Below are 15,370 nucleotides of genomic sequence, written 5' to 3'. Positions count from 1 at the left end.
ACATCTAGTATTCTCTATATTGATTTTATGTGGTAGGATTAAAGTTGTACTGGAATTAATAGCTTGTTTTTACGTATTTTTATTGGTCCATACAAATGGCAACAACTGGAAAGTGAGGAAAAGAGGGATTAGATGTTCAAACGTGAAAGCTGAGTTGGGGCGATATAAACTGTCAAAATTTAAAGTTCCTACGGTTGAGAGAGGCCTGGAAACAATTTTAGAAGGATTTGAAATAAATTACCAGTGTAAGTGAAAGGTTTACAAAGTGGCAGTTGTATACTTAGTTTCCTAAGCTTATAGAAGTAATTAAGCAAAGAAAGTTAAAACTATGTAACACTATGTCTACTAGCATGTGCCGTGTTTTCCACAGTATAATTTTTATAATGTGAAAAAATATTTAATTATTTTACAGTGAATACACTTCTAAACACTACTACGTTTGGCTAAGCATTGCTAGTTCAGGAGAAAAACCAAACCAGCATAATGGCTTTTGATCTTAAGTATCTCAAGTGGACTTGAACAAATGACTAATTAAAAGTACAGCTAATAGTAACAGTCTTTGTTGTATACCCTGTAACATAAACATGGCAGGGAGTAAAGCCATTACCTATTACAAATACTGCTGTAGTATAAAATCATCATTCCAATCTTATATCAAAATTATTATTTACAGTTTCTAATATGACTAGAGGCCGTATCCTGCACTCTGTGCACACCTCAAATTCCTGGTGGTTGCACCTGCTACATGTTTTAAACCCTCAATCCGTCGCTGTAGGTAATTAGTAACCTAAATCCTGATTCTGGATCCCTTGAAGAATTTGTCAGTGAGAGTGAACAGGATCACTAGAGTCCTGCAAATCTGCAGATATCCACTTTATATCTGCAGAGATCCGCATCCGCGGATGCAGCTATCCGCAGACCAGGTTTGCGGATCGTGGATAGATGTGGGTCTAAATTTTATATCTAGAGCCCTGCAAATCTGTGGATATTCACTTTACATCCATGGACCATGTTTGCAGATCTGCTGCAGATACAAATTTTTCATCCTCACAGGGCTCTAAGGATCAGGACTTAGGTTATTGATTGCCTACATTGACTTGTGGGGACAGGGCCGGGGTTGTGGAGGAGAGGTTAAAAGATATAGGATAAAATTTTCAGTAGTAATGTAGGCACTCAGTCTCCTAAGTCCCATTGATTTTTCAGTTAAGTGCTTTCAGAAATTTTACCCATAATAGAAATTTGTTCAAAACATCTTTGCAAAATGGAAACTGGTTTCCTATTAAAAGGCTATGCTCAAGGTTGGGATAATATTTACAATGAACTTGGGAAGGATGGCAGATTTTCAAAAGCAGAAAGTGGAGTTAGGCACGTCTTCCTTATGCTAAGTAAGCCATCTACTCTGGTTTTTTTATTGATTTATCTGACAAATTTCTCATTTATGAGGAGAAAATGGGTTGAATGTTGGTTGAAGGGCCAAAATGGAAAATATAATTGAAGCTGGGGACTGGTAGGAGATGTGGGAGATGGAGCTGATTAATGGGTGGAGGATTTTGAGATGGGGTTTCAGTGTGCTTAAGATTTAAAAAAATCAACAGAAAAACTTTGCAACTAACAAGATATGTCCTATCATCACCCTGATCACTTCCTTCTATGTTGTATCCTTTGCCTTTTAAGCTTGTCCTCTTCTGTATTTAGAAAATGTCTAGCACACTTTGGGCAATACTACAATTGGGCTTGTCTATGCAAGGAAAAAGTCCTCAGTACCTAGTGTGCACTAGCTACTTCACATAACTCCTAAGGGCATGTCTACACTTGCCATTTAAAGCAGAAAAAGTCCCTTTTTTGCGCAAAAATCATGGGAGTGTCTACACTTGCCAATGACATTTTGCAGTGAAACTGAGAAGTTTCCCCACAAAAAGAAAACCACCTCCACGAGAGGCGTACAGCTCTTACTGGTGATGCTTTTGCGGTGATGTGCAAGTAAAGACATTCTTCCTGTTTATAGAGCTTTTAGCCTCCTGAGGATATCCCACAATGCCTAGGTGACCACTCTGGCCAGCAGCTCTGCTGCTCTGACGCTGGGTAAACAGACTTCCACCCCTCCCGCTGTAAAGCCCCGGGAACTTTGAAACTCCCCTTCCTGTTTTCTTGGCAAGTGCTCACTTATCTGACAAGGTGAGAGTGGCTGCTTCTTGGAGCAAACGATCCCCTGCTTGGAGCATTGCTGACCTAGTGGAGCTGATCAGCATTTGGGGAGAGGAGGCTGTGCAGGGACCCAGGATGATCCGCGATCACCCCTCGCCCCTTCCCATAAGACCCATAGTCAAAATGGAGAGAGCTGCATGTGGGATAGAGCAGCTAGAGCGCTGCTTTCATCCGCGAGGTAAGTGCTGCTAATGTAAACGCTCTCTGACGCCTGAGGAATTAAATGAGTACAAAACCAACACTTTACTTTCACTGGTTCCCTACCACCGGTGAAACTTACACCGCAAAAACTCTGGAACTCTGTAGACATACCCTAAGAGTGCCCATTGTATGTATCAGCTTAATGCACCTTGGAAATGTGCTAAGCAAAATCATCTGAGGGCACTGTCAGTGTTTAGAAGAGTGTTCACTTGGGGCATTAGTATGGAGTAGCTAGTGTGCTTTAAATTCACACTGTAGCTTACTGTGCACTAACATCTCCATGTAGACAAACACTTTATAACAAATTAAGTAAAGTGTGCATGTGTGCATGCATATATGTGTGTAAGGTATACATATTCAACAGCGAGTAACTGAGCTAAGTGCTTGGAAGATGCTCAGGGTAAGGGGAGAGGTATTGTCCACCGTAGCTGGCTGTGGTGCCTCTCCAAGGAGGCACTTCACCCAACTGGTAGAGTAGACCTTGGATCACTTCAAGTGTGCCCTCCCCATATGGATGGGAGTAAAATAGGTCGATATGTGCAGTCCGGTCTGTCCATTGCCTCTCCCCTCCATGGCCCTTGTCTGCAGCACAGGAGGTGCTTCCAGAGCTGTGCCTTGCACAGTGTGAATCCCAAGAATCTTATTCCCCTCCTTGCACAGCAGACCTGCTCTTGTTCCCCTGCCAAGATCTGTCTCTGCAGAGGCAAAAGTTGGTCCTAGGAGACCATTACATTTGATAGACTTGTAGGAAGTCTGAGAAGACAGTGGTCAATACTTCTCATTATTATTAGTAGAGCCCTGCATGGATACAAAATGTATACTTGTGGATGCGAATATCTATGGATATAAAGCGGATATCTGTGGAGTTGCAGGGATCTACCAGGAACTGCACTGGCGAAAGCAATGGCATGTCAGGCCACTGCTTACAAGAGCCAGCGCCCAGCTCAGGCAGCTCCTCTGGCGTATCTGTACGACCTCCAGCCCTACCAACTGGGGTGGGCACCAAGCTCACTGGCAGCTGTCCCGGGTCGCACTAGTGTGTTCAAGCAGCTCACATAGTACCGAGGAGTCCCTTTCATGCAGCAATCTGCATCTCCTGTTCAGCAGTGTGTGAACCTCTAGCATACATTAGTGCAAGAAGCAGTAAAAAATTATCTATCTTGATTTAGTAAAGATTTTGACACAATCCCACATGACATTCTCTAAGCAAAATAGGGAAATGTAGTCTAAATGAAATTAGTATAAGATGGGTGCATAACTGGTAGAAAAATCATAATCAGAGCAGTTATTAATGGCTCGCTGTCAAACTGAGAAGACGTATCTAGTGCTGTCCTGCAAGGGTCAGTCCTGGGCCTGGTACTAGTCAATACTTTCATTAACGACTTGGATAATGGAGTGGAGAGTATGGTTATAAAATTTGTGGATGACACCTATCTGAGAGGGGTTGCAAGCACTTTGGAGACCAGGATTAGAATTCAAAACAACCTTGACAAATTGGAGAATTGGTCTGAATTCAATAAGATTAAATTCAGTAAAAACAGGTGGAAAGTACTTCACTTAAGAAGGAGAAAACAAAGGCACAACTACAAAATGGGGATTAACTGGCTAGGTGCTAATACTGCTGAATCACAAATTGAACGTGAGTCAATACGATGAAGTTGCAAAAAAATGTAATCTCATTTTGGGCTGTATTAGCAAGAGTGATGTATATAAGATATGGAGGTAATTGTCCTGCTCTTGGTTGGCACTGGTGACGCCTCAGCTGGAGTACTGTGTCCAAATCTGGGCACCACACTAAACACACAAATTGGAGAGGTCCAGTGGAAAGAAACAAAAATGATAAAATGTTTAGAAGACCTGACCTAAGAGGAAAGGATAAAAAACTGTTTAGACTTGAGAAACGAAGAACGAGGGGGACCTCATAAGTCTTCGTATATATTAAGAGCTGTTATAAAGAAGACAGTGATCAGTTGTTCTCCATGTTCACTGAAGTTAAGGACAAGAAGCAATAGACATAATCTGCAGAAGGGAGATTTATGTTAGATATTAGTAAAATCTTAAGCGTATTTATGCTTTGGAATATGCTTCCAAGGGAGATTGTTGAATCTCCATCCTGACAGCTGTGGTCTAGGTGTACTTGGTTCTGCCTCAGCGCAGGGGGTCAGACTTGATGACTTGTTAAGGTCTCTTCCAGCTCTACATTTCCATAATTCTATGATATATAATCTGTATACGTGCAGTGTAATTTATGTGAATATATTACAAGGTGTGTATTTAGCATATGGTTGAGCTTGTGGTTTCCCCTGTATCCAGGTTGCCTAACACTTTCCATTATAAAAGATTATTGTAAAGAAGTGCTTTTTGATAAGCTGTGACATATTATGTAATTTTTATGCACCATGCATGCACATTTAATGCAAAGCAGATAAACTTTATAAGTACCAGCATGCTGTGTGTATGTGTGTAATAGGTGGTGTTTGGTAGCACCGTCTGTTATTGAAGTTGCTCAACACTTCCTATTATAAGGCCCTATTTTTAGTTGCTTATAACTTCACTTTAATCTCTGTCTAAGATGCCCATCTGTAAAATGCGAGTAATAGTATTCCATCACCTCACAGGGATGTTATGGAGATACATTAATTAATGTTGTGAACAACTCAAAAGCTATAGTTTTGAGCATTCTAGACAAGCTGGTGAGGAAATAAATGATTCTGTCTTCAAAACAGAGTTTGCAGTGTGCAGTAAATAAGGCATTGGACCTCACTTTGAACAAAGGGGAGAAAATCAAATAATGAACAGCTGCTCATTCAGTGAGTACTGTCTATCTTGTGCACTGAATGAGTCAGGGCTCCTAAGGAAATGAGAGTTTGTGATGAAAAAAAAGTCTCATAATGCGTACAGACAAGGGGGATGATATATGGTTGCACGAGCTACTTTAATTCTGGCATTTCCTAACTTCTGGGTGCTTGACTCTGCAATCGTAATGTTCTTTTCATGTAGTTTTCTGTATGTAATATATATGTGTATCTCACTAACACAGTGCAGAACATATACTGTATACTTTACTGTATATTTTACATAAGGGACTTGATCCAATGTCTACTGAATTCACTGAGGATCCTTTAGGTCTTTTACATGTCAAGTCTCACTCATTAGCATGCTATCTCACTCTCACACACATTCCTAAGCTTATCTCACTCACTTTGAGTAAATATATAAAGATTTAAACTATTTTTACTCAGGCACTGCTAGAGACCACAATACGTCCGGGACCTCAGGCATGAGTCATGGATTAAAAACCTGGACTATTGGGTGTCGCCAAGGACCAAAGATGAGAGTCCCTCTCTTAAGCAATGACCTAACACACGACCTGGAAAGTCTTACTCTTTGGCCTTGAATCTCACTTTTAAGGACAGCCAAGTGGATGAATCCTAGGTGACTCATTAACAAATGAAGGAGAAGAAAGGATGGTGATGCTTACGTTCATGTTAAAAATGGGCAAAATATCTTATGATGACAATAAAATTGTGTAATGACAGATCTATTTTCAGCGTATTGTGACAAGATATGGTTGCGTAGTATCTTTTGTTTTACATGTCAGCTGGTGTAGCTCCTTTGTCTCCAATTTGATGTACTTCAAATTATGCCTGCTAAGATTTAGAGACTATAAAACCAGAAATTACCATTGTGATTATCTAGTGTCAGCTCAAGCAACTGGACCATTATTTTTAATTTGGTCAGAATTTGTTCAAGAACCAAAGGAATTCTTTCTGTCCCAATGCCACAAAAATGTCCACTTAGACTTTGCTTCCATTGTGAAATGTTAGTTTGAATTTCATGGCTAACCCTGAAGCAAATATGTATATTTCACTATTACTAATTGACAGAAAAAATTACTTACCTCATCAGAATGAAATATTGACCTACAGAGTAAGATTTTGTATTCCTCTCCAAAGCTGGGAGACTGAATAGCTAAATCTGTTGATTAGATTTCCTAACTCAGTGGTTATTTATTGAATATATAGCATCTCATGTTGTATATTATATTTATTTTAACACATGTTGATTAGGACTGTTTAGACAAATGTTTAGGAACTTGTCATTCAATTAGGATAAATCTAGGCATGACATACATGAGGAGGAGAGGGGATACATAGGGAAGAGGTGGGGTTTTGTTGAGGTGGCTCTTCAGACCCACATAAAGGGATCAGCACTTATGGAAAATAAACTGTGTACTGTAAAGAGTCCAGTAAAATCTCTGTATGTTAAATTGATTATACAGGAAAAATGGTGTGAAACTGAGTATACAAAAAATGCTGTCAAATGCACAAAGAAACAAAACTTGGGAAGATCAGCCTTCCCCCCTCCTACACCTCTGGTTCTTTAGGAATCCTAATGTTTTTGCAACAATAATAGGTAAATTTTTCAGGGTAGAAATGATGCGGTGGGTTTTTGTTTTGTTTTGGGTTTTTTATAGGGCTGTTGATTAATTGCAGTTAACTCACACAATTAACTTAAAAATTAATCACGATTAATTGCAGTTTTAATCACACTGTTAAAATACCAATTTAAATTTATTAAATATTTTGGATGATTTTCTAAATTTTCATATATATTGTATTTTGTGTTGTAATTGAAATCAAAGTGTATATTATTTTTTATTATAAATATTTGCACTGTAAAAAGATAAAAAAAACAGTATTTTTCAATTCACCTCATGCAAGTACTGTAGTGCAATCTCTTTATCGTGAAAGTGTAGCTTACAAATGTAGATTTTTTTTTTGTTACATAACTGCACTCAAAAACAAAACATGTAAAACTTCAGAGCCTACAAGTCCATCCAGTCCTACTTCTTGTTCAGCCAATCGCTAAGACAAACAAGTTTGTTTCAATTTACTGGAGATAATGCTGCCCTCTTCTAATTTACAATGTCACCAGCAAGTGAGAAGCATGTTCCCTGGAAGGTGGTTGAAGCATGAAGGGACATATGAATCTTTAGTGCATCTAGCACTTAAATACCTTGCCACGCCGCTACAACAGTGCCATGAGAACGCCTGTTCTCACTTTCAGGGGACACGGTAAACAACAAGTGGGCAGCATTATCTCTGCAAATGTAAACAACGTTGTTTGTCTGAGCGACTGGCTGAACAAGAAGTAGGAATGAGTGGACTTGCAGGCTCTAAATTTTACATGGTTTTATTTTTGAAATGCAGTTTTTTTGGTGCATAATTCTACATTTGTAAGTTCAACTTTCATGATAAAGAGATTGCACTACAGTACTTGTATTAGGTGAATTGAAAAATACTATTTTTTTTGTTTTTTTACAGTGCAAATACTTGTAAAAAAAATAACTGTAAAGTGACCACTGTACACTTTGTATTCTGTATTGTAGTTTAAATCAATATATTTGAAAACATAGAAAACATCCAAAAATATTTAAATAAATGGTATTCTGTTATTGTTTAACAGTGCGATTAATCATGATTAATTTTTTTAATTGCTTTACAGCCCTAGTTTTTTGCATAGATTAATTGATTCTGTGAAAACAAAGATGACATTTCAAAGATCAGGACTGTCCAAGAAGAGAATTTTTAAGGAAAGGGACCTGTGTTGTTTTGCTTACCAATGAAAGAGAAGGGTATGTTTGTTTAAACTGTGCATATGATGCTTCATGTTTTTCCACTTGATTTCCTGTAGGGTGACTTCACGTGGAACAGCATGTCAGGGCGCAGTGTTCGGCTGAAGTCAGTTCCCGTTCAAAGCCTTTCAGAGTTGGAGCGTGCCCGACTACAGGAAGTGGCCTTTTATCAGTTGCAGCAGGACTGTGACCTAGGTTGTCAGATTACTATTCCCAAAGGTAAGGCTCCATCAATCATTACTATTTAGAATGGTGAAAGTTTAAACGTCTGTTTGGTAAACCACAAACTACATGTCACAGTAACATGGGAAGAAAAATATAGTATGTTGGTCACTGCTTGGCATGATCATATATTACGTTTTTCCTTGATCATCATAACCTTGTTGTAAATTATCAAGATTTTCAAAGTAACTAGTGATTTTGAGTGCCTCAGTTTATGGATATCCAACTGAGAGACCTAAAAAGATCCTGGTTTTCAGAATTATAGGACTGGAAGGGACCTTGAGGGGTCATCGAGTCCAGTCCCGTGCACTCATGGCAGGACTAGACCATCTAGAGTCTGACCATCCCTGACAAGTGTTTGTGTAACCTGCTCTTAAAAATCTCCAACGATGGAGATTCCACAATCTCCTTAGGCAATTTATTCCAGTGCTTTACTGCCCTGACAGGAAGTTTTTCCTAATGTCCAACCTAAACCTCCCTTGCTGCATTTCATGCCCATTGCTTCTTGTACTATCCTCAGAGGTTAAGAAGAACAATTTTTATCCCTCGTCCTTGTAACAACCTTTTATATACTTGAAAACTGTTATGTCCCCTCTCAGTCTTCTCTTTTCCTGACTAAACAAACCCATTTTTTTCAATCTTCCTTTATAGGTCATGTTTTCTAGATCTTTAATAATTTTTGTTGGTCTTCTCTGGACTTTCTCCAATTTGTCCACGTCTTTCCTGAAATATGGCACCCAGAACTGAACATAATACTCCAGTTGAGGCCTAATCAGCACAGAGTAGAGTGGAAGAATTACTTCTCGTGTCTCGCTTACAATACTCCTGCTAATACATCCCAGAATTATGTTTTCTTTTTTGCAACTGTGTTACACTGTTGACTCATATTTAGCTTGTGGTCCACTATGAGCCCCACATCCCTTTCTGCAGTACTCCTTCCTAGGCAGTAATTTCCCCTATTGTATGTGTGCAGCTGATTGTTCCTTTCTAAGTGGAGTACTTTGCATTTGTCCTTATTGAATTTCATCCTGTTTACTTCAGACCATTTCTCCAGTTTGTCCAGATCATTATAATCGTCTCCTCCAAAGCACTTGCAACCCCTCCCAGCTTGGTATCGTCCACAAACTTTATAAGTGTACTCTCTATTCCATTATCTAAATCACTGATGAAGATATTGAACAGAACCAGACCCAGAACTGATCCCTGCGAGACCCCACTCATTATGCCCTTCCAGCATGACTGTGAACCACTGATAACTACTCTTTGGGAACAGTGTTCCAACTAGTTATGCACCCACCAGCTCCATCTAGGTTTTATTTCCCTAATTTGTTTATCAAGTATCAGAGGGGTAGCCGTGTTAGTCTGTATCCACAAAAACAATGAGGAGTCTGGTGGCACCCACCGAGCCCTACTACCCCTTCACTAAGCCCCAACCAGCTGCACCTGGATCCCCACCTCACTGAGCCCCACTCCCACAGCAATTAGACTCCCTCAGTAAACCCCCCACACCCAGACCTACCCGGCCGAGCTCTGTCCCCCCCCACACAGACCTCCTCTCCGTATGACCTCCAACCACCTTCACCTGGAGCCCCCTGCAAAGTCCCATTACCACTGCACCCAGAACACCCCCCCCCAAAAAAAAAACAAAAAAAACCCTGTCCATTCAGATCCTCCCACTGGGCCGCCCGCACCAGAGTGCCCCACACAGAACCCTCTCAACCCATACCTGGATCCTCCCACACTAAGCCCCTCCACACTTGGATCCTGCCAGGCTGAGCCTGCCTGCCCACACTGGTGCACCTGGCACAGAGGGGCAGGGCCCTTGGATGTTTCTGGGGCAGGCCCAATCCTTGCACTGTGTCAGGGTTGGGTGCAGCCCCACCGCTGAGTCTGTGACCCTCGGGGAGCTGCAGAGTGATCTCCCACCTCTGTGCAGCCAGTGGCCTGTGCTCCCCAGTGCCATGCTGGAGTCTCCACATTTATTTGACAGATAAAATTTGCCAAATTTTAAAATATTTTGTGCAGAATTTTAAATTTTTTGGTACAGACTTCTTAATTTTTTGGTGCAGAATGCCCTCAGAGGTAACCCCCATCAGCTCCATCATCCGCTGGCTGCAGCACAGGGATGGAGCAAGTGGGCAAACACGCAGGTGCTGGTGAGGTGGCAGGAAGCTTGTGGGTGATTGGTGATTTGGGGGGAGCTGGGCCACCTGGCCTATCAGGGAAGCAGTGCTGCCAAGTGCCCCTTGGCCAGTCTGCCTGCCCTGCCGCAGGGCCTCAGAGCCTGGCTGGGAGGGGTGACAGAGCCAGGCTCTGGCTCCCTGCCCTGGGGAGGGGGAGAGGCCTGCTGGGAGGTGCAGACTGGCAGGCTGCACCAACCGCTTTGCCACCATGACAGGGAGCAACACTTCCCACTACCTCAAGAGTGAGGCCGCACGTACTCCCACCAGCACCCCTCCAGTACCACCTCCCAGTACACACACACACCCTTCCAACGCCCACCAACTGCCCCCTCCCAGTACAAACACACCTCTCCTGCATCCCCCAAATACCCTTCCCAGTACATGCACACCCCTCCAGCACCACCCAAATATCCCCTCCAGCACCCCCATCCCCCATCTCCCCTTCAGCTCTTCCCCTCCTCCCCAACTCTCCCCCCAGCCGACAGTGTCCTTTATTGGGGAACTTGAAACATAGTAACCCTCAGTTGCATGGGGGGTAATGTGCCTATAATTATTTTATTTGACAAAATCAAAATTAATACTTTTTGGAAACTCAAAACAAATGCAAAGCTTAAACAGTTGTAGGAAAGTGTTTTAATACTAATATTTCCATCTATTTGATGGTTTATATATGTTCTTTCTCAAAGTCTCAGATGTAATTTATTACATCTTTCTTGGAGGTTATTTTTAGGTTATACAGTGGTTTGATTTTATTTTTCATTTAATGCACTAAAAATATAAGCAATAGGCCCTGGCTACATTACACAGCATTGTGTAATGTGTTTGTTGAACAGGGGCACTTGTAGGTTGAAAAATGTTTCTTTGGAGTCTGGACCTTGACTGTACCTTGTCTAAGAAATTTGGACTTTGACAAAAAATAATTGGCTATTCCTGCAGTAGATCATCTCTATTCAGCAATGCACTTAACACGTGGTAAAAGTTAAACCTGTCCATAAGTGCTTTGGTGAATAGGGAGGGGCTTGAACATGTGATTAACTGTTTTCCTAAACTGGGGCCTTACAGATACCTGAGATGTGAGGGGCAGTGAAGGACCTCCATGGTCTGATTGCCACAGTGGGGAGCAATGACCCTCCATGTCCTGTATGCTGAGGGAGAAGGGATGCAATGGGGGGCTGAGGGGGGAGGGGAAGAAAGACAAGCATAAATCACTTTAAAGTGCATGAGTGTGAAAGGTATCTTGAATGGTCTTAAAGTAACCATCATTGGTGCACAGTAATCAACAACTGATGTGAAAAGGAAAATGCAAAAACAAGAAGCAGCCAATGTGGCTTCATGTGACATTGGCCAAATGTGAAGTTAAAAAAAACAAACAAACAGTTGTGCAAATAGAGAAGAGAGAGGGAGCAAGAATATACAAAGACCGTTCAGGCTCGCAGACTAAAGAGTACATCAAGACAGCAACATGATTAAATGATAGTCAAGTGGATTAAGGAGAATAAAAAGGACTTTTATAAATATCAGTGGGAATGAAAACACTGGAGTATGTTATTGTAGATGGTAAATTCCTTGGTGCCAGTGACTGTGTAGTCCTTGCACAAAGGGGCTCCAAACTTAAAGGGGAATCTGGGAGCTAAAGCAATAGAGATAACATAATAATTAATGGAGAGAAAGCAAGACAATTAATACATTAAGAAGATTAAATTGATGCTAATTCTAAAAACTATCTGTGTATTTATAAAGCACCCATCAGTGTGCAATCTGAGCACAAATGGCTAAGCTATTGAAATACTTTTTGTAATTGGTCTTTAACAAGATAAGTAAGGAGGAAATATATAGAGAATTAGGAACCAATGAAGCTTGTATAAATACAGCTGCTGGAAAATCCTTAGCTGAGAGAATCCTGGAAAATGGAATACTGTGTGCATACTAGCAAATCTGAATGATGTGCATTCTGAGGCATTATGGAAATTGTTTGTTTAATGTATTAAACACTCTGAATTTTTTTGTGAAAAGTCATGGAGAATTGGGAGATTCCTACCAGAGGAATGGAAAAAAATTACATGTAGTCACAATGTTCAAAACTGAAGAGAATGGGATTTAGCTGAATTTTAGTAAAACATTTGAAAGTCACATAAAAATCACATAAAGAATTCCATTTGGCTTGGATGTGTGCATTGTCACATGGATTGAATGCCAGCTGAAGGCCTGTAAATGAAGGCTTATGCTATATGGCAATATATTGAGTTGGGGGAAGGGTCGAATTGGAGACTAGTAGGTTCAGGCCTTAGGTTTTTTTATTTTTATTTTTATATGCACCGCTCAGGGCCAGGCATAAACTTGTCATCTTTGGGTCTGGTCCAGTGCCCATTGCAGTCAGTGAGGGTCTTTTCGATTACTTCAATGGCATTGGATCCGGCTTTTTTTGGAGAAATGGTCATGTGCAAATGGCATAGTATCAAAAATATTTTATCTTATACTTTTTTCCTCTATGCCATTGATTCTCCCCTAAACTAAATCTATGACATCACGAATAGGAAGTGTTTTGTTTATAGTCTACAAACAATACTGTGGTATGAAAAATAGTTGATGTTTTCACAGAATTGTGTGCAGAGTCAGATGAATAAGTCCCTTTCCTGCCCCAAAATTGTTCAATTATATTTCTTATTGGTAATGTGGCTGCATGCCACAATCACATAGACAACATAACAGCACAGTAAACAGCTTGCTGCAAATTAGGCAAATAGTGTTATTACCATGATGACAATCCACCTGATTGAAATGAATGGCAGGAAGCAGAAGCCAGATAAATTCAAAATTAGAAATAAGGCATACATTTTAATAGTAACAGTATGGTGATTAATCATTGGAACAAACTATCAAGGGAAGTGGTAGATTCTGCATCTTTTGATGTCAACTGCATGCCTTTCTGGAAGATATTCTTTAGTCAAACACAACTAAGTGATCTCAGTACATGAGTGTCTTGGTGAAATTTAATGTCCTGTGTTAACTAGGTGGTCAGACTAGACAATTTAATGGTCTTGTCTTATTTAAATTCTGTGAATCTAGGAGTCTTGATGGCAGCCTGGACTGACTTCTCCCAATCATTGTCTTCAAATTACTGTGCAAACTAGATGGATCTGGAGGTTCTTGCCCATGAGGGGTTGGATAGAGTGCCAGTGGGAGGAAATAGAGGTTGTGTCCACAATTGAGTGCAGAGGAAGTTAGGGTAATAGCAGAGAGAACTTTCCATTTGAAGAGCAGAGAGGAATTTGCAGCTGCTCAAGGGAGTGCTGCAAAGAGGGATGACACATCCAGATCTCCCCGGGGACAGCTTAAGCGACTATCAGCACAGATCTCTTCAGCAGCATGAAACGGCTTGCACTCCTCCACGCCACACAGCACTGGAACATGATCAATAAGCGTCAACCCATCCCTGGTAGGCAGACCACTGGCTTTGTGACAGTCAGAGCAGAAAGGCTGAGAATTGAATGAGCACGAAGAGCACATGGCTTTGTCACTTGTAAAGGTGGCCCTTCTGTGTGGGGACTTAGCTGTATGAGCAGACCAGTGTGGAGACATTTATACTGCTTTTGTCCATGCTTTACAGTTCTGTTTGGCACATTTCACAAGCTGAAAACTCACTTGAGAATAAAACAACAACGAACACAAAAGCTAATGGCTTTTTGTATATTGGTTTCATTTATGATTAGTTTTGACAGTTTGAAGCAGCCTCTGATTATTGCATTGGGACTGAAAAATAAGTTCCCTTTTTATATATGCCTAGAGAGTGGTTGTTGCTTTAAATCTGCAGCTGAACGTGCAGGTAATACGATGTGCTTTCATAGCAGCACAGCTGAAATGACCTTGCTGAAAGTCTAGGACAATGCCTTTGTCCTAGAAATCTGTAGGTTGATAGTAAAATATAAGCAGATAGGCTCATTATTCTTCTGTGCTCTAAATGAATGTAAAGCTTTATATTGTTATAGGCAATTTTTTTTCTGATTATTATTATTTATATTGTAGTAGCACATTGGAGACCCAATGATGGATGAAGGCCCCATTGTGCTACGCACTGTACAAATAAATTACGAAAAAGATGGTCCCAACACCAAACACTTTACAACCTAAATATAAGAGACAACAGATAGACACAGCCACACAGATGGGAGAGTACAAGAAAATAATACCAACTAGCACAATAGCCGGTGGCTTTTGTCAAGGTTTTTGTAAGCGTCACAGGAAGGGAGAGTTTAAGGTGGGTGGTGGTTTTATGGATGTTTATGGGAGTCCCATTCAGTATGGAAATACAATCCCTTAAGTAAAATGTTTTTTGTTTTTTTTTTAAAACATATCAGGTTTATTTGAAAAGCACATAGAATTAGTTTTGTAATAACTTGTTTGAAATAGATCTGTTTTAGAGGAAACTCATATTCCAGTGAGGTTAGGATTGGGAATGGGAAATGCCCCCTGGACCCTTGTGCACAGTTGTCAGTGAAAAGAGTTGTTCACTAAGTGGCTTAGTCTGTAGCTAGGTAAACCCTCAGGTTTCCATAGCAACTAAACACAGGGGCGTGTATGCTCCTGGCATCCCCAGAGCCACTGAGGTAACATCAGCCTGCTAGATGGGTATAGGCCTCCTGTTGCCCAAAAGGCATGGGCAGCCAGAGACCTGGCCACTGGGGGAGGTTAGACCTTGGCTCCTCCCCTCCTGCCCAAAGCCCCGCCCCTCCCCTCTTCTGCCCTCTCCCCCACAGGAGCCCAGAGCCATGTTTCCCCGCCCTTCCCCCCCCCCAGCAGCGGATGGCTGGGCAGGGGCCGGGTGGCCGGGCGGCGCAACAGCAGCGCCCCCAGCCCCGGAGCGCCGGGGCACGGTCCGAGGACTGGGTGGGCAGTGTGGCCCCAGCGTCAGCCTCCCCGAGTC

The 15,370-nt window shown here is 41.3% G+C and overlaps 1 protein-coding gene across 4 annotated transcripts in view; it reads left to right on the top strand.

Moving 5' to 3' along the window:
* ARHGAP6 (Rho GTPase activating protein 6) overlaps positions 1–15,370 on the top strand; it is a 500,241-nt gene that overhangs the window by 385,725 nt on the left and 99,146 nt on the right. For all 4 annotated transcript variants that reach the window (XM_073354775.1, XM_073354791.1, XM_073354779.1 and 1 more), the window contains one exon: positions 8,104–8,263. In XM_073354775.1, coding sequence (XP_073210876.1) covers positions 8,104–8,263 — 160 coding nt within the window. The remainder of the gene's footprint in view (positions 1–8,103; positions 8,264–15,370) is intronic.

Source organism: Lepidochelys kempii, chromosome 1, assembly GCF_965140265.1.
Source record: "Lepidochelys kempii isolate rLepKem1 chromosome 1, rLepKem1.hap2, whole genome shotgun sequence".
NCBI lineage: Eukaryota > Metazoa > Chordata > Testudines > Cheloniidae > Lepidochelys > Lepidochelys kempii.
The sequence above is the reverse complement of the archived record's forward strand: the minus strand, read 5'-3'. Positions and strand labels throughout refer to the sequence as shown.